We start from the raw sequence: 25,943 nt of genomic DNA on the forward strand, positions 1-25,943 counted from the left end.
AATAAAATCCAAAGCCTAGACTAGGGAATCGAACCCACTAAACCAACAATACATCTAAGCTTTGCGGGCCTTGCCTTTAACCACTCAGCTATCTAGAATCGAATCTCAAACGAATTATCTTGCTTAAAACAGGTCTATAAGCTCAATGACCTGTAGCAGATTCAGTATATGATCAATTCCGTAAATTTTTTGCTTCCATTAATTAAAACTAAATGAATAATATCATCATGCAGAGGGACGCTGATTTGATCCATCATGGCTTGCATCTTTATTGTATCCCTAACCGCCTAAGGGCTTTTATCTATCATCATTGCCTAAGGCTGGAAACATAGTGGAGGGGCGAGCAAAGCGGCGATGATAGCGAAGAGCGAAGCGGCGAAATCAAACACAAGTTAACATATGGGACCGCGCATAGTGGCGAGCAAAGCGAAGATAGAGCAACTCTATCTATTTCTAGTTTTTGTTTTTGCCGCTTTGCTCTTCGCTATCATCGCCGCTTTGCCCGCCGCTCCACTATGTTTCCAGCCTAAGACGAACAGAATTCAGCGATTATTATCCCACTCTGCGAATCTAATCACGTTTGCAACAAAGTGGTTAAAGATTAGTGCTCTGGACTTCATCGCGGAGAGATCCTGAGTTCGAGTTCTGCCATCCTTTAGATAATTTATTCCAAGGAGCCTCTTTTACTGTCCGGAGATTGTAGATAGATTGTACTAGAAGGGCGGTTCCACCAAAAAGGGGAAGGAACGCAGGCAATCCAAAATGCCCATTGTTCCTCATCTCATGGGAGATACCGGAGCTTTAAAACAACAAATCCGTCTAAAGGTTGCCAGATGCCAATACTATAAACTAATGAAGTAGCAACAATACACTAGGAAGCATGGCGACTGTTCGGAGATAGACTATTTAACTCTTGTATTATGAACAAGCGGCGAAATTGATATGTGTTCTTACATACCCCATACCCAGTAGAAACAATAGACAAGTTTTCTGTGAACTGTACTTTCTATTCTCTCATTAACTACTCTTTTACATTCCCCTAGGCAGGGATATGCATAGAAGCCTTGACTAACAAGATGGATTTACTTTTACGGCCTTCATGATTTGCAATACTACACCTCCTAGCAACAGTTCACATGAGACCCGAAAAGGAACTAAATCGAAATCTTGTGAAGGACTCTGTTTTGGACATTCCATAAAAAAGAAGTACCACAGAACTTTGGGTTCCTGCGATTTATGCCTGTTCAAGTTTCTACTTTCCCAGAAAGTAAATTTTCTCAAAAAAAAAAAAGGCCTTAAACTAATATTCTCTGAGGGTGTTTGCTGTAAATAGGATGGAAAATCTGGGAAATCTGTCAAGAATCAAATATTTAATTAAGTTATTCTGTTAATATTTATTTACCAAATTAATTTCAATGTTGAATGGTATAAATTCTATGAAAATAATTTGAATTGTGAAGTTTAACCTTTACCAGGTCGACGTAAAGGACATGTACTAAAGGGATGAGGCCACCCTTGGCACTTTAATTAGACCCCAGCTGTCAGCGACGTGCCCACCGGGCCAACCTTCACTGGGCCCTTTAGCTCTGGTTTACTTGGCTTGCCATTATGAATAGAAAAGCAAGCGGAAAACTGAACACTGTAAACCCACTAGCCGCTTTTCACCAACACTGAACTTACAAACACACACATACACACCGAGGCCAATTCTATCCCTTTGCTTTAAAGCCATTAACAAAGTTAAAACTTTCTGTTGGGAAATGTAACACTGGAAGAAGGAAAAGAGGAATAAAATGCTATCGGTGGGTTCATGGAGAGAGCTTTAGCGCAGATTATTCTATTTTTTTTTCTTTCAAATTCATTTAATCTTATCCAAACCTAACCAGCTTTATTTTATCTTGTTCTTTTGGTCTCTTCTTACGAAATTAGATTATGAACAGATAAGTCTTGTAGAAGAGGCGAAAAAAAATGAACTAAGACTACATGCGAAAAGTTTAACGACCATTTCCAAACAGTCATCCTCTAATAAAGGGCTTTGCCTATATAAGAAAGAAGAAACGAAATAAATGAAGAACAAAAGGAGCGAAATTAATCCATAGTAGGACTTCTTGGGCCATAACCTGGCCAGAATAAACATGGCTTATCCAGCATAACCACACGAAGATACACTTCGTGATTACAGCTACTTCATCTAACCACTGAGGAGGCGCCACAGTAGCCGAGCGGTTAGAGGCGAGACCCGCAATGCTAAAGATGTATTGTTGGATTAGTGGGTTCGATTCCCCCGTTCTAGGCTTTGGATTTTATTTAATGGTTAATATGAGGAATTTATAGTACTCGTACACTATGTTAGCTAGTCGCCTCCGTCCACGACACCTAATTTGGTAGTTTGACGTAAAGCCTGCCTGAAAAAATCGGCATTACTCTACTTTTTTACTTCATCTTAAACAAACTTTAGCTCACCATTTCGCGTAGTCATTTAAGACTCTTCTTAAGCATTCCATCAAGGAAGAGAGCAAAATCTTATTTCTACCTCCACATGGTGTCCCCTTTCGAGACAAAGACATCTTTTCTTAGGTAAGGGCAGGTAATTTCGAGCTCAGCTCAAACTTAACCATAAAAACAGAATAATGCATCACAGATATCAATTTCTTCTTGGCTTCGAGGAAAGTTTACAAAAATTCATAGTAAAGAACTACGTAAAATTTGAAATTAGTAGTAAATTCCTCATGTAATTAGTAAAATTGTACATTATGTTGAAATGGCACTTTAGAGGAGGGCCTAAAATTGCACTTTCCTCAGAACTTATGAAAAATTAATTTACCTGGAAACGTTTAAAGAAAATTGTTGAAATTATTTTGAAATAAATCAAGAAAAACTGAAGAATAACTTCACTGAAATAGTTAGCCAATTCTTGCTTTCGCTGATTTGCCAATTTCTTGAAACTGATTTCAAGTTTTGCTTTCGCGAGTATCACGGTTAAGATTCTAAACTACCTCAAGAAGACCACAACTGTAACCATCATTTCTGTTATCTTTAAATCTAATTTCTCTATAATCTCTATCCCGCTTTAATCAGTGAATTTATAAGATTTTTTTCGAATTACTTAACTCTTTTTTTTCCGTCGCTAGAAGTAAGAGAAATTAAAAGAAGAAGAAGACAAAACAGCACAACCGCAATAACTCTTCTTAGACTGGCAACAGAAGTAAGCTGCAAAGATTTGTTGCATTACTAAAATTACCCAAGCGAAACAAGCTGTCCAACTTGATCTTGTGAACTTGCAAAGTCCCTGGCAAGTGTATGTATTCTCAACTTTCAGCCAAACTATTCCAAATCAAATAACTAAATGCATTCAGAAAGGAATTTAGAACAGACAATTGTAATCAGTAGAATTTCCCCAGTTAGATTTCCATTTCAATAAGGAATTCGGTGATTGTAGTCCTTTACCATTGTAATGTATTTCTTGAAAGAAAATTGTGATTGCAAAGAAAAACCTTCTTCTTATCGCCAGTCCATTTTCCCTACACTTTACCTCTGTCCACTACATATAATGGTAAGAGTTTCAACAATCTTACCAACGAATTTACATTTGTAAAAGTTATCTTCATTACTGGTGACATAATCCATCATGGTTGCGTAGACTCCCATGATACAATGAGGTAGTTTCCGTTTCAATACATGATCTGCTGGATAGATGTAAAAGTAAACAATCCCGATTCCATTAATTCATGAACACAAGTGCCTAGATTTTTAGAGACCAAGCGTATGATAATTTGATGAAGAACGAATCAGTTATGATGTTGGTAGCTAGAGCACCAATAATTTTGGATGAAAGGCTACATCTAATAGAAGCGTCACGGATAAGTTGAAAACTTTTGTGAAAATTCAATTCCTTTTCTTTGATGTAAATTTCAAAAAATATAAAGTGATGCTGAATTTTGGGTTAAGTGGAAATGTCAGCTCTTAAAAGTAGTTAAGTAGTAAAGAACTTCAGGACTTCTTCAACACCACAGCTTTTCAGCTTCTACTTAGTAAAGCCATTAGAACAAAGGTTTCCTAGAATGTGTTACAATAGATTGTACAGTATTCATAATTGTCAACAAATGCCCTTCAACTGGTGTAGTTATCTCAGGTGTAGTCTGGAAAAAATAGGAGCTGTGCACTTATGGGAAAGCAATAACTACATAGAGGTGAACAAAAATAAAAATAATTTAGTTAATGCTTATAAATGCCATTTAGTCAGTATCGATATTAACAAAATTTATAATACTAAATATAACAGTTTCATCAGGTTCGTTACTACATTTGATAATAGAGAGTCATATATTAGATTAAATATTCCATTTGAGTTTATAAAGATTATAGCACAAGTACGCTTAGTAAATCATAAATTCCCAAGAATAATAGTAAATAACATAAAATATGAATTTAAGCCAGAAAGTGATTGTGTTCTCTGTTCGGATAATTTTTCTGATACGATTATACATCTTTTATTGGAATGTAAATTTTTTGCAATTTATAGGTCAAAATATTTAAATAAATTTTGTTTCACAAATGAGCATACCGAGCTGGACAAATTGGACCTTATATTAAACTGCACTACTTTATATAAAATTAAATACCTATGTACTTATTTAAAAAAATGTTTAACTATAAGAAATAATATTGTGCCATGGTTGCGGAGTAGTCATTAATGCTAGTACATGTATGTTTGTATATGTGTATGTATGTGTGTTTGTATATATATGTATATTAGAATGGAATTACGCTATAGAAACAGTTAATGAAGCAAATATCAGAAGGTTGATGTTATGAGTTTGATACTGAAGGTCTTTCTTATTCTTTGTATTTGTTTATAAGTATAATTCTTTTTCGTTTTGTTTATTTTGTTATTAGATCCATTTAAAAGTCAGCTGAACTCATGCTACAAAAATTGTATTTTTTAAGCAAATAAAGTATAATAATAATAATAATATAATAATAATTAGAACAAAGGAGAAAAACAAGATACAGGCTGGGGGCGAATGTCGTGGATAAAATTCCGATGAACTACATTTTGCAGTGGACAAGATGCCCATTCTTAATTATGTAGAGGATGCGCAATGAGAAATGGAGGAATTATCGCAGAATACCCAATGTTGAGACTTGGCGGTAAAGGAAATCTATAACTAAATCGGCTTTCGTACAAGAACTAAGAGAACAGACCATAATGAACAGAGCAGAATTCTATGGTTGAAGCGTGGTACGATAATTAGCAGCAACCAACTACTGAAATTGGAATTTCGGAGTAGAAGCTATGGGTCTCTTGTAGCTCTAGCATGTACCTAAAGAGAACAGAAAGGGGCTTGAAGCGCGGAAAAACACCGTCCTCGCTCTGTCACTACAAGAAGAATGAAGTATAGCCATCCTGGTAACCAAAAAATGGCTAAGCGCAAACAGGAAATAGGAAGAACGGTCGTCCTCGGAGAAGCTGGAAGAAATGTGGCGGCAGTTTGTGATTGATTAGTTTCATCGTCAAATTTGTCTGCAAGTTCTCAGTATACTCTGATTAAGAATTCGCAGAAAAGTGGAACAAATAGATTATTAAAAGAACAAACTAGCACGGAAGTAAAACCTTCTTTTGATCACAGTAGTAGAAATTTATTACTTTGACAATACTTCTTTTTATTTTGCAAATAAATGAGGCAAACTTTTCTAAATAGAAGCCTTTTAAATGTTTAATGTTTATTGCGCTCCGAGAGAACAAAAAAGCTATTAAATGTAAATAAAAAAGCATCATTAAGACCAGCGGCAATCTGTTACTTTTTGTAAAGAAAAAAAGAAGAGCTATAGTTCCCAAATTAATCAGAACTAAGATCATTAAATAAAAATCAAGTCCGATAAACTTCTAAAACTTTCGGCACACAAAAAAAGAAGTCAAATTTATGTTCCTTCTATTTATTTAACTGTAAAAAAGTGTTTTAACTCCTTAGCTCTGGATCGCTTTATAATAATAAAAAAATCAAAGCGTTTGTTGGAAGAAAGATGCAGAAACGATGAACGGGGATAGTAATTTAGATAGAGAAATGCCAATAAAATAAGTAAATTGTGGAATAAAGGGGTGCGTATGGGGGCCGCCCCCTAAACCGTGGATAAATAATGCGCTAAGGAAGAGTAGGGAATAGAGAAAGCGCACAAGTAGACACTTTAGGCTTTAAGTTCGTGGTTTTACTTATATGTTATGCCCTCGTAGAAGGGCCCGATGAGAATTAGTGCTCTAAGCAAGCTGACAGAAGGTTATAAATGGACTAAAAGGGCAAGGGGAACTGAGCCTAACCCCCTCTGGAGCTATAGTTTGGTTTTGTTTTGGGGGAGCAACTCTAAGATAAATTCACAGCGCAGAGAGTAACAGGAAATTTGTTCCTGGATAGGATGGCTTTTACTTTATGGTGTATACGGTTTCCAGTCGAGAGGGAATGAAGTTTTTAGTTGAATTGTCTATTCATGTTTTGGGTAAGTAGAAGGGTCGAGGAGTTCAAGGTCTATTATTGCGGAAGGACCGTCCTATAGAGTAACATTTTAAACTCGAATAAAGTTTATGTCCATTGTGATAAAGAAAAACACGATTGGAGCATACGAGGGTCGTTTGAAAAGTCCGTGCAAAGTCAGAGAGATAGCACTACTGGCGCGTATCGAGGTTATGTTTAGTTAGTAGCATCTCTTGGAAGAACACACACCAAGTTTCAGCAGGATCGGTCTATTTCTTTGTGTTTGGCATTCGTTTGAATCGAGGAAGTCGAGTAATTTTCAAAAAATGGACGAAAAAGAATTTCGTGTGTTGATTAAACACTACTTTATGAAAGGCAAAACACCTCAGGAGACTAAAGAGAAGCTTGATAAACATTATGGTAACTCTGCACCTTCGATTAGAACAGTTTATAAGTGGTTTGAAAATTTTCGGAGTGGCCATATGGGCACAAGTGACGCTGAACGTTCTGGACGCCCTGTTGAGGTTACTACTCCAGAAATCATTGATAAAATCCATGATATGATGATGGATGACAGAAGAGTGAAGGTGCGTGAGATTGCTAGTGCTGTGGGCATCTCGAATGAACGGGTACATAATATTTTGCATCAACACTTGGACATGACAAAGCTATCCGCAAGATGGGTGCCGCGATTGCTCACGCTTGACCAAAAACGAAATTGTGTGAAGTGTTGCAAGGACGGTTTGCAGCTGTTCCAGAAGAATCCGCAGGACTTTAAGCGTCGTTTCGTCACTGTGGATGAAACATGGATACATCACTACACTCCTGAGACCAAAGAACAATCTAAACAATAGGTTACCAAGGGGGAATCTGCGCCAAAAAAGGCGAAGACCGTTCCTTCGGCCGGAAAGATTATGGCGACTTTTGGGATTCGCAAGGAATAATCCTCATCGACTATCTGGAAAAAGGTAAAACTATTACAGGTGCATATTATTCATCGTTATTGGACCGTTTGAAAACCGAGCTGCAAGAAAAACGCCCACGATTGGCCCACAAAAAAGTCCTTTTCCATCACGACAACGCACCAGCTCACACCTCAGCAGTTGTGGTCGCAAAATTAATGGAAATAGGGTTCCAACTCGTTTCACATCCCTCCTATTCTCCAGACTTGGCTCCCTCGGACTACTATTTGTTCCCCAATATGAAGAAATAGCTGGCGGGAAAAAGATTTTATTCAAACGAGGAGGTGATTGCAGAAACGAATGGCTATTTTTCAGACTTGGGCAAATCCTATTATTCGGAAGGGATCAACAAACTAGAGCAGCGTTGGACGAAGTGTATAAGCCTAAATGGAGACTATGTTGAAAAATAAAAAAGGTTTACCCCAAAAAATTAAGTAGTTTTTATTTTTGCACGGACTTTTCAAACGACCCTCGTACATCAAGATGTAAAAAAAACCTTTCTAAAATAAGTATTCTTATTTTAAAAATGATTTGGAGATCTGTATGTATTGTGTGATTGCTATCGTAGAATGGAGCGTCTACTATGCGGCGGAGTATTTTGGATTGGAGTGTTTGCAGTCTATTAATGTTGGATATTTTAGCTATTCCGTAAAGTTCGAGTCCGTAAGTCCATATTGGTGTGAGAAGAGCTGTATAGAGTCCTCGTTTGTTCTGTAGTGAGAGTTTTGAGCGTTGAGAGATGAGTGTAAAAATATTTTAAAATTAATTATGTTGAGAAGATATAAATTCAAAATAGGACCCAGTACTGTCTCTTGCAACTATTAAATTCTGATTAACAACGGAAATATAATAAATTAAAATGCAAAAATAAGTGCTTAAAATTCAAAACAGGTACTTCCGCACGATCGAACAGATTCAAAACTTTATTATTTCTGAATAAATTAAATAATATCCTGTTTTTTTCTGATTGGATATTTTTAATTTTTTCTACATTAACCAGAAATGGTTCCTACAAATTTTCTCCAAACTTGGTTATCCAAATTAACCATTGGTTTAGTCATTTTATTTTTGTCTTACAAAAATTCATTTATGGTCCACATTTATTCATTTATTTGAAATTTACGACCGCTGCTCCGCTCGAGGTACCAGCAACAAGAAAAAGATATGGAAGATATTGAAGGTGAAGGAGTTATCACCCAGTGGTGACACACTACGCATAGAAAACAGTAATTTGATAAGATTTGGGTAAAGATGGCAACCGTCAGGACCCAATAGGAAACGGGGTGGATAAAACTGGTAAGATGGCATGAAAAAAATTAATCAGAGATTTGCAATCGGGCACCCGCTGGACAGACTAGAAAGGTGCCAGAAAAGTGAACAGTGACTCTTATTTTGGCAATCAGGATTATTTCTGTTGGTTAGCCTTTTCGATGTCGATGCAGCCATTGGTGGGAGGAATACTCAATTTTTGAGGGAAATTCTAAATAATGATTGTAGCGGCAGCACTCTAAAGAATTCAACTCCCATATGGGACTATATATTTTCTTCTGATCGTCCTGCACCGCTCCGAGGTTCATAGCATTGTCAAACTGCTCCAGCCACGTTTCTACATGTTCAGCCTGGTGTGGCGGCAGCACTCTAAAGAATTCAACTCCCATATGGGACTACATATTTTCTTCTATTTTATACATATGATAATTATTATTTTCTGTTTATAATAATGTTAAATAAATAAGATTTAGGCAGTTCGATTCAGCATTTGAAAGAAGTAACGCCTTGTTTTTATTAAGTGTAATTACTTTCCATAACTGTAGTATAGAGACACTACAATGATAAAAAAATGTAAAGTTAATTTAAAGTTGAATGCTAAAAAATGGTACTTAAGGAGTGGTTTTTTTCTCTTCTAGAACGTTAAATGGAATGGGGTTAAGCAGGTTAACAGAGGGAAGTACAGGGAAATAGTTATCTTAAGAGATGTGTTGAAATGTAATTAACACCTACTCAAAGGGGCCTTTAGCCCTTTCTACGGATCTCTAAAGGTTAAACAATTCTCCTTCATGAGATGTGTGAAACAGAGCGACCACACTTACAACTAGCTCTCACTTAGTTGAGAGGTATAGTAATGAAATACTCTAGACTGGAGAAAGAGAGCAAAGCTAATGTTTTTGTTACAGAGAATAGCCTTGTAACCGTTGGAGAAATGGCCAAACAGTGAATACCATAGTAACAATGTAAACAGCACATGCTATTAAACAATACTTATTGTGGTGGATAAAGAAAAACTCGGATTAGAAGCACAACAAAAAAAGGAAGTCAAGATAAGAAGTGAACAAGGAAACTGTACATTACCAAGAACTGTTCTCTTCTAATCCCCTCCTTTACACTCAAAACACTCCTCCCAACACAGACAGTAAAAACAACCAGGATAACAGAATTAGGTATAAAACTGGGGGAAGAATGGTCAAAACTTTACTTCCTGAAAGCTGAGTGCCTGGTTTCGATATAATAACCATCTTGAGAGGTTTATTTACAAGTTTTTCCTTTATTGCAAAGTAGAAAATGATTCCATATCGTAAATTTGGCAAAATCAACATCTCTTCTAAGTCTGCACATGTCGATGGGCTAACAACAACAATGTCCCCAAAAACTCTTTAATAAATACAACCTTTCCCACAATGGTCCAGTAAGGAGAAGATTCAGTGGAGACTGAGAGATTACCGTGAGACACATTCTTCGTTTTTTTTTCAATTATTATGTGAAAATATCATCTTAGACTGCTGACGAACCTGTTCAGCTTATCCGCAGCTATCACTACTACGGGAATGTAGGTCCGGAGAGACTCCATCTCGAAAGTAACTAGTTTGAATGACTAGTTTAAATATAAGTGAGCAAACTGACTTAAATATAAGAGAGTTTTTATCAGAGATGATAAAACCTATCAAACAGCCGTATTGTGCGTTTGCTTAAACAAATTGTAGCTAATAAAATCATAAATTTCAGTGTCCACTTTCCAAGAGTCGTGATGAGCTATTTTTGGTATCAAATTAGAACCCAACTTTATTAACGATATCTGGGATCATACTTAACTTAGAAACCATCGACTACCGTGAGATCTCCTCACCAGTTTTAAAAGACAAGGCATGAATAGACGCTACAAACTCCCATAAAGTTTACAAGGAAAAACCTCTAAACTAACACTATAAAACAAGACTAATTTACCCGGTAATTATTCCACTCATCAGGACTTACGGAGCTGAACTATGGGGGTTTAATCAGGCCTTCCATTTCCCATCGCGTCCAATCTTCCCAATCCAAAATCCTCCACAAATCATCGACGCTCCATTTTATGACTCCAATCTTATCATCCATAATGACCATAATATTCGGTTATATCTAGATATGAAACATTCCATAGCAATCTTCCCACCCATACCGATCCTCTTGTATCATCATTATTCTTCCAGAAAACCCTAGGCTTTGCCTGAAGCGTAAGTGGTCTAGAGACTATCACATTCATTAATGCAAATCTTTAATTAGGAAGAAAGACAGACCAGTAGGTTTTTAGTTCGTCAAGTGCAACATTTGTGTGTTAATTTTATCATTGCGATGAATTACACAATAATGTTTTAAATAAATAAATAACCCGTCTTGTAACCATCCATTCAATACCTGAATAAGGCAATATGTAAGTTTAACTGACTTTTTGCAGAAAATAAGTTGAAGCAGAAAATTACGCTGTAGGTAAGCTAAAATTTTGCAAAAAAAAAAAATCGAATTGAACAAAGATGGTGAGCAAATATTTGTTCCGACAGAAGAAAATTAATCATAAACGAGAAGTAAGAAGAAATTCGAAATAAAATAAGATATTAGATAAAGATAGAGAAGAGGATGACTTAAGAGGAAGAAGAGGGAAACGACTGGGAACTAATAAACCGAAAAAGTCGGACGTGCTACCTGGAGGAGTCTCTAAAATATATAGAGAACTTTGTGGCAGAGTGAAGTGCTGAACGGTTGGTTGGTGGTTGTCCACCAACGATGATTGCCTCGACCTCCTTGGGGTACAATAGATAGAGGCAACTTTCCAGCGCTTACGGTCCACGTATGCTTTGTGCACGTGTAACTGGGACTATAGTGTTGTGTGAGCAGAAAATTAAACCACAACCACTCTTGACCACCTGACCAAAAAAAGGTGGTTTTCATCACAACAGCCACAACAGACTTTTCCTTTCAACCAAAACACCTTTTACAAAACATTAAGTGTGAAAATCTTTGTTTCTGTACAGACTATTATTGTTAATAATAATTACGGGTACAGGAAGTGTAAAAAGAAAATCGTCGCACCCATTTTTAAGGAAATACAAAAACAATTCTTTCAGTGAAGTATCACTTCCGTTTGACCGAAAACGGAAACCTTATTAACAACCCTCCGACTAGGCTGTGCAGGAAATGCGGAGGATGACCGCTCTAACAACAAAGAGCAGCGGAAGATGGAGCATTACTATTTACCGCAATAAGTCCGAATACTTGGCAAACTTCCGGTCGTAGCGGCCATCTACTTGCCCTTAGAAATGCGTAAATATTGTTAATAAACGTGAGCTACCTTAATTAGAACAGAGTTCATCTGAGCAACCTGAATTGACACCGACAGATCATGGATACTTCATTCATTTACAGAACCTCAAACTGTACCATGGAGTCTGGCCAAGAATAGATGAAAATGAATAATTTAAAAAATATATAATGCTTGATTGTTTAATGCTAAAAGAAGCAAGCAACAGTAATCTTTGAAGTAAGAATATGTTCAATTCGGATTTCCATTGTTTTAATAATTATACAAATTATCGATGTTCATTATTATCGTGTTGGTAGTGAGAGATTTAATCGGTTCAAGAAGCATTATCTATGCGCAATATGTGGTCAATATGGGCCATTATAAAATTATTACAGAAATAAAGCCATGATACGTGATTCAATGATGCTATTACAAATTGTATAGAGATTTAATATGCTATATTCATAATTTCGAAATGGATATTTAAACGCAAGCATACTTTTAATATTCCCTATCATGAATCTCATGATACAAGCATCTAAATATTATCAAACACAAAGAGAGAGCACAATTTGAATAGATTTTACTGATGAAAAGATCCCAAGATAAATTATTCCTAAAATGTATGACGGGGGTTTATTAGAAAGCTGAAATGGAGAAGACATGAAGTCAAAATCAGCTTGCCCAGAACAAAGAGCAAATCATAACCATGAGGGAAGGTAGAGTAAAGTAATATTGAGTTAAATGAGGGAGGTTTGTTCAAGACATGGTTGACAGTTGCTGGAATATGAATGAAACGTTCGGCTGGTTGAATTTCACCTTCATGTCTCTTATGTATATGAATGACTTCAATTGAAATTTCCATCTGCGTATAAATACTACTGAAGTGTGAAGCAGCAATGGTCCTAACTAGTACTCCAATCTCTACAACAGTCTATAGTCTACAATAAAAATAAAATTTAAATGGCATCAAGTCGGGAAATTCACACTTAAAACTGGTACAGTTTTGGTGTCTTAATATTAACTCCCTATTAGCATAAACAACATGAAAAACAGATTCAGCAGAGCATTCTTCGCTCTTGGCTCAAAGTAGAGGAATATATACGCCACAAGTCTAATATCAGTGGGACCAAGTTTGGAAGTCTTAAGCAAGGAATGCTTCAGTTCGACACAATCACGCAGCCTTAAAGTACAAATATTGCTTTGAGATTTTCATTCTATCAGGATAAGTAGGATAGAAAATAAACAATTACATAAACTGCTGGGCCTAGCAGATGCATAACGCATTCGTAAGGACTGATAGAAATCAGCCAGTGCTGACAGTCTCGGGAATTGGAACGATGTCGTTTTAAAGGTTGCAGTGGATTATCAGGATAGATTATAGAGAGGATAGAGTTTGAGCTCCTGAATTGGGATGGCAGGATGGGCTCCTTTGATAAATTGATAGTAAACAGCAATTATAAATTACATACGTTCGAAAAAAAGGAGAGCTTAAATTATTTTTAAACGATTTTTAGCTTTTAAAAAGCCGTACGGAAAGTGAATACAAAATAATGGCCAGATAATAAGAACGCTCGAAATTACAAAAAGCTTTTTCTACAAAAGCGGATAAATACAAATTAAGAGTGAGTGAGGGTCAACGAATGAAACGAACTGTTTTTCATTTTGCTGCACACGTAATCCGCTTTTCTTTTTAACGTAATTCCAGCGCCTAAATCGAAAAACCTGATCTTTTTCTTTCAAAAAAAAAAATGTATATTCTGTAGACAATTAATTTTTGCCACTTAATTTAGATATAATACTTAAAAGTGGAATGTGTAGGCAGAAATAAGTAGAACTTAGCAAAAAAAAAGTGCAGTATGCGAATAAGATCTCATTAAATAATAAAACCAACTTAGTTCAGGAAATAAAAATAAATCAATATCCTTTGTTGTCGTCTTGTAACTTAATATAATGAAGTAACCTTTATTCCTAAACAAATATTAGCTTCTCTACTTGAAATATCTGGAACTTGACCATAATTAAATCACTGTAAACAAAAAAATTTTGGTTGTAAGCTAAAGATTTAATAATAATAATGAGTTTAAATACTTGACAAAAGCCACTACACTACATAAAACTATCACTACAGATAAACCCAAACGGTTTAGCTAATTTTTGCTGTTTTTGCTGAAATAACTTTTTATTTTTTACAACCAGGATTAGGTTGGATCCCAAAAACTGATGTAAAGTTTCGGCGGGTACTGGATGAAAAAATAATTGCCATTTCAGTAGTGATACATTTATTCTGCCGGACCTAGGGACTTGGTCATCTTCAGGGCTAGTTTACAAAGTTTAATATTTTACATTACAGGGTTGGTGTGGCTTCTATCTTGTCTGTTCTTGGACTGAGTGTGATCGGTCTGGTGTGTTAGGTTAGGTGACAGAAGACACACCAATCCTGTAATGTAAAATATTACTTTGTAAACTAGCCCTGAAGATGACCTAGTCCCTAGGTCCGGCAGAATAAATGTATCACGACTGAAATGGCAATTAGTTTTTCATACTATTGAAACTATGAATCAGTCACTAAAAATAATGAACAGCAATTTCAGGGGGATCTTATACAATGAGAAGAATAAGCAAGACCATGAAAATGCTGGAGGAAAAAAAGTAGCGGTAATAACCACCCGGCCAGAATTAGGGGACGCCCAGTGTTGGTCCTGGATACTGTAGATAAGAGAGTACCTAAGAGTTCTTAAAATCCCCACCATTAAAAATGAAGTTTATTACCAAGGGAATAACATTAGCGGTGGTTAAGTACAATTAGAATAACGTACTTTAAAAGGAATAACAAAACAAGGGCTGATAAGGCTAATGAAAGAACAAAAGCAGATGCCCAATTTCCAAAGGGTTACCCTGGTAATGATGGAAAACAGAGGAAGGATTACTAAGTCCCCCTTAGTAGATCTGACAAGCGGGATGCACTAAGCGCTCAACTCCAAAGACTTGGTGCTGTCAGTGGATCTACTCAGTCTTACTCCCAACTCCTTCCTGGCACTCACTTAGCTCGCAGATCCACAATTATAGCCTTCCACTATCTGTCAATGAATCATTAATTTACATCAATCATATCAGACAGATGTTTAATGCATTAATTATACCTTTTTAAGAAATAAAGTTATGTTCTTTAATAAACAAGATATGCATAACTTTATCATAAAATTCATAACTTTCACATTCATCTAAATCATTGTTATTATTATAAATTTTCTTCAGCTTATTTTAAAAGCTTTAGTAAAATATATCACACTAATTATTGCTTTGAAAGTTACGTACAAAGCTAGAACATTCCCATAGTTCTCACTTTACTTATTGGATTCCTGGATTTGAAACCAGCTTACTGGCCTTAAGATTTTCACTTCCTAGGAGCTTCTTACAGCTCACCGTCCAGTGATGGACAGTATGTCTTATAACGAGAGAACAAGGTCTGAGAAAAAAGCTCCGAGTGCTAATAACTTCAGATAATGACGCGACTTGTACTAAAAATAATAATAATTTGTAAAACAAGTCCAGCTATTTTAAGCTAATAGGTTTTAGGTACAGTTCATAATGAAAGTAGCAGAGATGATGAAGATTAAAGATGATGTCTTCTTGAGGTAAATGGCAACTCGGAAACTTACTCGTTAGACACGTGGAAACCAAACTTGCTGAAGAGTAATCGTTATTTATTATCAACGTCGACATACTATCTCTACCGGCAGCTAATCAGGAGCCTCATCATAGGAGAACCAGCTATGCTTCTTCATTGATTGTGGAGCATGCCTTCTTATTTCATTGGGAGACAGGGAATTCAGTGAAAGGATGGTACTGTAAGAGACTCGACTGTGGGTGTTCCATCAATTAGTATGAACGTATTGCTTCTAATCACTTGAGACATAAAAAGCAAAGACAGTTGTGGTTTTATTAATTTCAATGGTCTAAATTTCATTTAATTAATAATAATAATAATAATACTTTATTTACAATATTAAAGAAAAATAAAAAAGAAATATATAAATAAGTATTGTACGGCATGGATTGAACTGTCTATAATTACTGTATTGTAAATTCATGTGTTTTAAATAATTTTAAATTCAAAATTATTATAAATATATAAATATTTATACAAATAATAGTTGTCACCTTCTGTCAGTCTAATTCTAGAAAGTTTAGGTGTTGTCCTGAAGATAGGAAGTTATTAAGGATTTATTAGTTATTAGTTCCAAAAAGGGATTAAGGAACGCCGGTAAGGAGAAGCATCGTTAAACGAGACAAGAAGTTATCCTTCTCACTAACACAAATTGGTGGCCTCAGAAATGGATTAGATTTGGGTACAGGAACAATTCTGTGAGAGGCCAGGAGGACAAATGATTTACAGATGGCCCTTACTGGTAGCGATTATCTTGGAGAGAGCTACTAAGTTGATGGCAGGAGGTAAGTTCCAAGTATTAATTAGTTCTGTCTGTCCCTTACTGACATTGGGGGGTTACTATTTCCAGTCTTACGCCAACAAGAAGAAGTTGTTCTGGTAAAATGGTAGAAACCAAAGTTGAACTTTCCAAGATTCCATTTACAAACAGAGAAAGTGCCAATAAACCAAAAAGGTGTTTATCTTTGGTTGTATTTGTCGTAAGCAAGCTTGTTTACTGAATCCATTTCCAGTTTCCGATTTTCATCCATTATCAATCCATTGGAGCGCCTTCATAACTACAGATTTGCATTATTGAATGAGATGGTTCTAGACAACTGACGCTTTAGAGTACTAAAGATGATAGGGAAGGTTGTAAAGGCTGGAATGGAATTTCCTGTAACTAGCTGAATGCTGCAATATGGATGCTAAGGTTGGAGACATAAAAGGGAGCGTCTGCGATTTGGATTTTGAATTGGGATGAATAGATGCGACAGGAATTGGAGAAAGCTTGGGTGAATCCCATAGTTCAGTTCCATAAGTCCAGATAGGTCTTATAGGCTTAATAATTGCCAAACAAATTGGATGTTTTATTTTTTATTGATAGTTTGGAATGTGTTTTAATAGTTTTGTGGCATCAATTCATTTTTTGTCTTATAGGTTTTCTGGCATTTGGATGTAAGAATTTTTAAACAATCTTTCTAATTTAGTTCGTTTTAGAGCAGCAGTTCTTAGTTTAGGATAGTCCTCCATTTAAGATGTCATTTTAGGCCTGTGAACGATCTATTTTCCTGAATCACCTAGTTCTGTTCATTTCATGGAGTCTGATTTACATCACCTAGAGTCGATACAGGAGGCGCTATTAACTTCAATGTTTTTTTTAATGACATTTTAATCATGCAAAATTTTGATGGATGATCTCCAAATAGTGAATATTGCGAAATAAATTGCTTTACTCATTTCATCCGAAAATACACAGTGCAATAAAGCACGCCTTGCATTCATGAAGAAATAAACCATGCAATTTTACTAATCTACCTGTCTAATAGCAACATCTGTCCACATAAAAACGCCATTATTCAACGTAAAACTTTAGTAGTAATAATAATTAATGTTTTATTATTTTATGCACTAGTAAAAGCATAAAACATAAAGTTACTCACACTGCTGCTCTCTGGCAGCAAGTTACCATAAAATTTACATCAACCAGTCAAATAGAGGACTGGGCTCACAACAATTACCGCAATAAACATAAAGCCACAAGCACAGCCAACTAACAACGGCACTTCCATAACGAGGAGGAGTTCAAAAAAAGTAGAAGGCCCCGCCCTCTATTTTCACCTTCACTCGGATAAATATTATTATTTCCGGTAACATAAAGTTATAATAAACTTAGTGGTTATTTGTTTTTGCTTGCTACGAGAAACAAATAATTATGGTCTCCGAGGAAATGAAAATGTATTTAATAAAAACGGAGATAAAAGTGGAAAAAATTACTTAATTCCGTAATAAAAGTTTTCTCTTTATGAGATTGAAAAATAACAACTTTCTTCTACACACAGAAGGAAATTTTTTTGACTGTTTTGTCTAAGATAAAACACTTTATGTCATAAAGCTATTAAATTAAAAATTTATTGAAAATGTGGTAAAGTACAAAGAACTGGAGACTTTCCAATGATTTGGCTTCATTCGTAGTTCTGATTTTTCCACTTCTGCTTTCGAATTAGAATGCTCTATTAGTACCATCTAGCACTGGTCTGGTTTTAGGACTTAAAAGACTAAAAGTAACCTTCCATCTCTTTAAAAAGGTCAGATTTTCTAATGTTACATATGGTATTTTAGCACTTCTTCTTTAGAATTGGGGCACACCATTTTTATTATCAGTGGTCGCGTTTCGACGCGTTAAAGACAGATTTTTTTTTTCGCAATACCAGGTCAATCAGCAACAGAGGTGGAGCAAGAACCTAGCACTCTGTCATCGGCCAAAAGGTAGCCGAGCGGTTAGAGGCGAGACCTGCAAATCTAAGAACTATTGTGGTACTTGGTTCGATGCCCGGTCTAGGCCTTGGATTTTATTTATATGAATCAGCAGTAAAGTACATATGGTAGCCACCTCCGTCCACAACAACTAATTTGGTAGTTGGACGTTGAAACAGGCGAGGATTTCCCAAATTTAGCATGCTTTTCTGCACTTCCATCTTCGGATTAGGATGATTCTATTTGTATTATCCAGCTCTGGCAGGGTTTTGGGAAGTTAAACACGGAAATTACAATTTTATCGCTCTAGAGAACTTTTTCAGAGAATTTAGAAAAGATTTTGCTCGTCTACCTCCGAATTATGATGACTCAATTTGTACTTTCTAGCGGTGGTCTTAGTTTTGGGACGTTTGAGACGGAAGTATTCCATTATCTCTAATACAAGCGAGATTTCCCACTTTTTAAACGGTATTTTTGCGCTTTTAACCTCGATTTAGGGTGACTCCATTTCTACAATCCAGCACTAGCTAATTTTGGGAATTTAAACACTTTTCTATCACTGCAAATAGGCCAGATTTTTCACTTTTAGAATTTTTTTTTTTTAATTTAACTTTGGAATAGGATGATTTAATTTGTATTTTCCAGAACTGGTCTAGTTTTAGGATTTTATAGAAGCAAATTAATTTTTTTAACTCTTTAAATAGGCGAGGTACTTTCACTTCTACATGGTACACTACTACCTTCGAATAGACGTGATTCACTTTGTGCATTGGGCGTACAAAACATGCCAAAACTTTCGGCAAATAGGAAAAAATGATGAGTTACTTCTAAGAAGAGCTTATCAAACCAGAGTTCAGAACAAAGCAGAAGTGGTGTAGTTTTTTCTACTATCTATAGTCGGATAACTAAAAGCATAACCATTTCATCGTCATCTTCCAATAAAAATGAAATAAACATAAAAAATAACATAACAACACTCATTATGCATAAAACAATCAATGCACAGAGCGAAACAAACATTAATGAAGTAAAAAATATTTATAATGCATAAACAAAAAAATGGAGCATGCATATCATGTAAGCATTGATAATGTTAACACAACAAAAATGCTAACCCGTCAAACGGAGGTTCAACATTCGCTTGTTTAGTCATTCCGCGCATCCGCTTCCCATCACCTGCAACAAAGAGAGACATAAGCTTATTGTGAGTAAATAGGATTATGGAAAAAAGTATTAAGATGCTCTGAGCTAAAAACATCAAGCATGATAACAGACTATTCTTCCAACATTCAAGATGAAATATTCACTTTCTCTAACGATAATTCTCGAACTTCGAACTTAAACTCACTTTCTAAACTTAGACTAAAGAGAGATTACAAAAAAATAGGTGACACTTAATAAAGAACACTATCTCATTGAGAGAAATTCTTCAATAATTAGTTTCTAGTTTGCATGCGAACTAGTCGTTAGTCAAATACAAACTGGCACAGTTGGATTCTCATTTTCTTTTGTAGACTATTCTTTGGGGAATTTGGTGCTCCAAACGACACGACGTAAAAAAAAAAGACGAAGTAGGCGAGGAAGTAGAGGCAGGAAGTGTCCACGATTATCATTTATCATTCACTATGATCTGCGTATATTTGTGTACAAAACGTTGTCACGATGTTAAATTATATCTACACTGTCTGCTCTACTGTGCACTTCTATATTTATACTCTAGGAAGTTCAGGTTACTGACCTAAATTAAACATCCGCTATTAGAAAGCGTTTCTATTTTTTGTTTCCTGTTCTCTCATAATACAAAGCTTAATAAAGACTCTTAAAATGGATCAAGAAAAACTAGAAATTGATGCTGAAGAGGCTCAACCAAATAGTAGAATGTTCTTTATTCGATGAAAAATTACAATCAAGCTAACTGCGCTCATTACTTGAAGAAAATCTATAGAGATTTGACCGAGAGGATTATCTGGTATGGTGCGGGATATTAGGCTAAGGATTAAAGAATTAGGATGGGTTTGTAGGGATTTTTATGAAAACAAAATTGAATTTTTTTTTTGTCGCGGAATCGAGCGACTAGGGAGACGAATAGAATCAAAAGATCTCTGCGGTAGAAACATATAGGAGAGAAAGGATTAGCGTTTGTAGGAGGATTTTGGAATAAAAGGATTGTTTTCTTTAGGAATTACGAAACTTTAATGAACTCCACAGTTTGATGCCGTACGTCTAGATAGGTTTGAAAATAAAGGATTCGAATATTTTAGAGGCTCTCATACATATTAGTTGTTTGTAGTTCTGGTTTCTTCAAAACATGATTTTCGCAAATACAGTGAAGATAACTTTTTTTAGCCCAAGTAGGTTGATTCTTATATGTGCTAAAATTAAAACTGTCCGGTAGGACAGTTGTATAAGGGTTGATCGTCAAAAAGTGCACGAAAAAGCGTAACGTTAAAAAACACCCAACTTTGACAATTTTTTTCTCTTTTTCTATAAAAGATAAAATTCCCAAATTTTCTTTAAAATATAGAGCAAACCCTCCTTTATAACTGTAATTTTTTTGCAACCACCCAGACCTAATAGATTTCGAGAAAAAAGTTGCCGAAAATGAGCAAAAACGGCATTTTCAGAAATTGTTGTTGTTCTTCTTCTTCTTCTTCTTCTTCTTGTTGTTGTTGTTACCTTTTTTGTAAACCACGTAGCGCCTAAACGCGAGAACCGATTTTCATGAATGAGGTGTCATTCGATTCGGAATTTTATGTAGATGTGCCTTTTGGGGGTCTCGACGCTGTACACCGAATGGGAGAGGAGTTAGCCCCCTTTATGTAAGGCCCCCTTCAAAATTATTATTACTAATTACTCTGTAAATCTTAGCCCGATTTTGATAAAATTTGGTAGGATGATGGGGTTAGGGCTCCCCTATGTAACATTAAAGCGACGATCTGCTCTTACACTAGTTAAGGGGAAGTATAGCAATCGTTTCAAATTATCGACACGTGAACTGATTTTCATGAATGAAGTGTCATTCGAATCGAAATTTTGTACAGATTTGCACTTTAAAAGTCTCGACGCTATGCCTCATATGGAGGGGAGTTTGCCCCACCCAAGTAAGGCCGTTTCTAAAACTATTATTACCAATATTTCTGTAACGCTTAGTCCGATTTTGATAAAATTTAGCACGAAGAAGTGATTAAAGCTCCTCTATGTGGCTGTGAAGTGCCATCATGCTCTTACACCTACTAAGAGGAAGTACTGCAATCGTTAAAATTATCAATGGGTGAACCTATTTACATTAATGAATTGTCGTTCGATTCAAAATCTTTGCCTCTTTGCCTTTTAGGGAGAAGTACTGTAATCGCCCGTTTATTTTTCTTACTCCTCTTAAAAGGAAGGTCTGAAATCGCAGTTTAAATTTGCTTTTTACGTACAAATACCTTCCTATTTTATATAAAAAGGCTTTCTCAAAAAAATTGTTGTTGAGGATGGTTTGGGGACCGCAACTATAATCATTCTTTAAAAAGATCTCTCCAGTGGTAGTTATGGTTCCTACTTAACACCTTATCAGGTTATAATGATAGAATTGCTTATTCCAAATTTAAAAAAAACAGTAAAGCAGATATGTAACTTAGCAAAATAGACAAAAATGAAAATCTATCCAAAAGGTACAAAAATCTCCTTAACAAAAACTTACAGTTTAAAAAGTTAAGTATAAGGGTTGATTAAACGCCAAAAGGTACACAAATCAGCTAGTACCCAACATTTCATTCAAGCTTAGTTGATATAATTTAAGTAATTTTGCTGCATTAACTTTTCCTTCACATTTTTTAGAATTTATTAGATGTCACAGACCCTTATGCTGGCCATTTTCATCTACAAAATATTTGTTCAAGTAGCACTGTAGATTGACTTTAATATCTATTAATCTATAATAATCAAACTATTAATTACAGGTTAAAAAGAAAACGTTATAAAAAATAAAAAAAATTACGAGGCTACAAAATTTAAAAACTTTTTTAAAAAAATGCTTACACCAACATACATCAATGATTTCGATTATTTTATTTTTAATAAAAATCGTCGGTTTAAGTTCATTCTTCGATTAAAGTAATTGTTATTTTATGTAGTAGTCAAACGTTTATAATAATAGGTAATAATTATCTGGCTCTATCGCAAATAATATAGTTTTCTTCAATCACACTCTCAATGTAGCTGTTCTTCTCACAATGTTATATATATGTTATGTAATATAAAATAAATAAGTATTGCATACTTTTAGGACAGCTAATTATTCCAGTATTTTACTATAAGTAAAATTAAATTACAATTGAGAAATGAATAATTGTTGTTGAATAATCTACTTGTTATTAACTGTGTGTTATTTGTGCTCACGAATATTTCGGTAAGACGAATTCAAGTCTGAAATATTGTTTTAAATCCTCCGTGATTCAAATTTAAACAGTAGCCGACTCTAACTTTGTCTTTTTCTACTTTAACATGCATGTATAAGATGTGACAACTTCAGAATAAAGGGCATATTAAAGATAAATCAGAAGAATAATTTGGAATAGAGTTAAAATAAAGTACCTATTTAAAAACGAAGATATAATATACACTTTATCATAATTATAACCAAATAATATTATGAACGAACTGGCCAGCATAAGGGTCTGTGACATCTAATAAATTCTAAAAAATGTGAAGGAAAAGTTAATGCAGCAAAATTACTTAAATTATATCAACTAAGCTTGAATGAAATGTTGGGTACTAGCTGATTTGTGTACCTTTTGGCGTTTAATCAACCCTTATACTTAACTTTTTAAACTGTAAGTTTTTGTTAAGGAGATAATATATTAAGGGATGTAATAATAAATTCTTACGCGCATGAAGGATTGGGGAACTAGGCGCCTAATTGTTGTTCTAAAATAAATTGTAAGGGAATGTTTTTTAAGTATTATTAGTTCACTTTTCGTTTTATAAACGGTAAAATGAAATAAGGCGATTATTAGTTATTTCACTTAAATAAATACCTTGACAATTTGCATATAAATGATAATTTGTACAAGATATTAAATCGTAAACCATACAATTGCTTTTTTAAAGAATATCTTAAATACAAGTGGCCCTCTTTAGAAGTAAAACAAACCTAAATCTCATTTAATTAAGGAGACTTATTCCCACGAAATATTCAAGGAAATATTTGCTATTAACAAGACTTACCAACTCGAGAGTTAAGCAAAATAAATTGGCCAAAAGCAAGCAAAATTGCTTGCAGAATGTTTAACATAAAGTTTAGCTTTTATTGTACAAAGAAGTTCCACTTTTTGTTAGCTACCCAATTGGTAAAATATTTCTGAGATGTACAGCTTAAAATTTAATTAGTTTGGACTAAAAATGACTGTGTCGTTGTGGGTGTAAAGTAGAGCAGATAACTCAGCCTGCAAAGATACATCCCATGTTATTCTTACTAAAAATTTGAGATGGTTTTTATTCCATTATAGAGGGTATTTTCGCCTTTGGAATCTTACCTGGACTAAGATCACGAATCAAGTTCAGAGGAAGTGCATTTAAAAAAAAACGGAAATGAACAGTTATTGAAATCTGGCAAGAAATAGGAAAAACGAGAAACGATGGAGAAGAGAGAAGAGTAAAGGAAGTAAAGGTGGTTCAGACTGAGAATGTTCTTCTGAAGATGGCCAGAGATGATAAGAGGATAAATCCCCAAATAGAATAGAAAAAGAAGAAGACCTTTGAAGAGATGGAAGGAGAAAATCACAGCTCATGAAGCAGGAGAGAATTGTAGTATCTGCAGGATTTAAGGAGCCTGAACTGCAAAGCGCAGAATAGGATTTTCCCTGAACGGGAAATGGCCGATTATATGTAAGGAAGTAAGAAAACAAGTGGTCTTCAAAAGGAATAATGCTCATCGACATTTCTTGAAATTCCTGAGGCAGCAAATTCAATGGTTTTATTCAGGGAATGCGAAACTGCCAAAAATTTATTAATATCAACTAAATTGTCTCTTAAGTTAAGATTCCCGGAGGAATCAATAAAAATATGTATCACATAATGGATTAATAAAAATCATTATAATCGCTTATTTTCTTTTTCAGATGGGTCTTAACGTCCAACTGCCAAGTTAAGCGTTTATTAATTATAAATTCAAGAACAGTTTGAAACGAATCAAAAGATATCGCCTACAGTTCACTTGAGCTTTAGTTGCTCAAGAAAGCTCATGGGGACAAACTCTAAAGCTTAAAGTGAATAATAACCAGAAACCTGAAGAAGAAGACAGAACATTCAGAAATGCAATTGCCTCCCCCCCCCCTTCAATGGCAGAATGCGTCCAAAGATTATTTCATTGTGCCGCCACATTTAGATAAGAAGTGAATTACCTTTTCAGGAGCGGTGAAATCTTCATAGTTCGCTAATCCTTCCGCCACTCCAAGGAGATTAAGTCAATGGTTTAACAGTTCTAAAATAATTACCATTTACTGATTTTCCTTAAGTTGCATTCAGCAAGTGTAGTAAATGCAGCATGAAAGAAGATAAAGAAGAGATAATGATATTATTCAACTGGAAAAAGGTATTAACTCCAGGCTGAACTCAGGCTAGAAAGCAGAATAAGGGAATCTTATTAAACGCCATACTGGAGATTACTTATTTTAGTTCAAACATGGTGGAAGAAAACTCATGATGAGATTTCAGCGAATTATTTTTTTTCTCCAAAAACCATCAGACATGGTAGGAGAAGCCATGGAGAAGATTTAAGGAAGAAAAATGAACGGATTCTGTAGTAATCATTTTCCTCCATAACAAGTTGAAAGAAAATTACTTGATGTGGAAATTAAACCTAATATTTCACTCACTGCTGTTTTTGACTTCAAAGATACACTCTCATCATAAATTCTATATAATTTAATAACAATTGTTATTATTAATTAGTGTTCAAGTGTTAAAGAAACATCTTTTAACCCAATCTTTAAACCAAATTAAACCTTTATACAGAATACAAAAGAAATGGACCTCGTTTTATCTAATATACTCAACGGTCTTTTTTAAATTCTGTTTTCTTAACCTGATTTAAAACCTCAATGAGGCCTGTTTGTCACCTTCCTCCAAGACGATGCTTTGGTTGTTGGACGTAAAACTCATTTAAGGCAAGAACCATTCCAGAACTTGTGCAATGAATTCAAGAATAAAGAATACGTGGCTAACCTGATAGTTGATGCGTCCGCGGACAAAAAATAAGATCAAATAATAAAAATTATAATAAGTGTCAGAGAAATCATTTGCCCAGGGTAAGTAAAGTAATCGCCTATTTTTTCAGGCGGGGCTTAACGTCCAACGTAGTAATTAGGTGCCGTGGACGGAGGCGACTAATAATAATAATAATGTTTTATTTGTAATAAAAAGAAAGTAAATACAATTAAATAAATAAAAAACATTCTACGGCATGGAAGTTCCGTCTGCCGGAGGGTTGAACAAAATTAATAAAGCAAAATAAGCACTACATAAACAGACAGTAGAAAAATTAAATTAGACAGAAAAATAAATAAATAAAT

At 35.0% G+C, this 25,943-nt stretch overlaps 1 protein-coding gene across 22 annotated transcripts in view; it reads right to left on the reverse strand.

The window, feature by feature from the left end:
• Positions 1-25,943, reverse strand: part of LOC141456423 (uncharacterized) — a 617,068-nt gene that overhangs the window by 210,397 nt on the left and 380,728 nt on the right. For all 22 annotated transcript variants that reach the window (XM_074132390.1, XM_074132399.1, XM_074132404.1 and 19 more), the window contains one exon: positions 19,503-19,563. Coding sequence is in view for 8 of the 22 variants with exons in the window: in XM_074132399.1 (XP_073988500.1) it covers positions 19,503-19,549 (47 nt within the window). In the remaining 14 variants the exon portion in view is untranslated. The remainder of the gene's footprint in view (positions 1-19,502; positions 19,564-25,943) is intronic.

Source organism: Rhodnius prolixus, unplaced genomic scaffold (assembly GCF_049639745.1).
Source record: "Rhodnius prolixus isolate KJV_2025 unplaced genomic scaffold, Rpr scaffold_4, whole genome shotgun sequence".
Lineage (NCBI taxonomy): Eukaryota > Metazoa > Arthropoda > Insecta > Hemiptera > Reduviidae > Rhodnius > Rhodnius prolixus.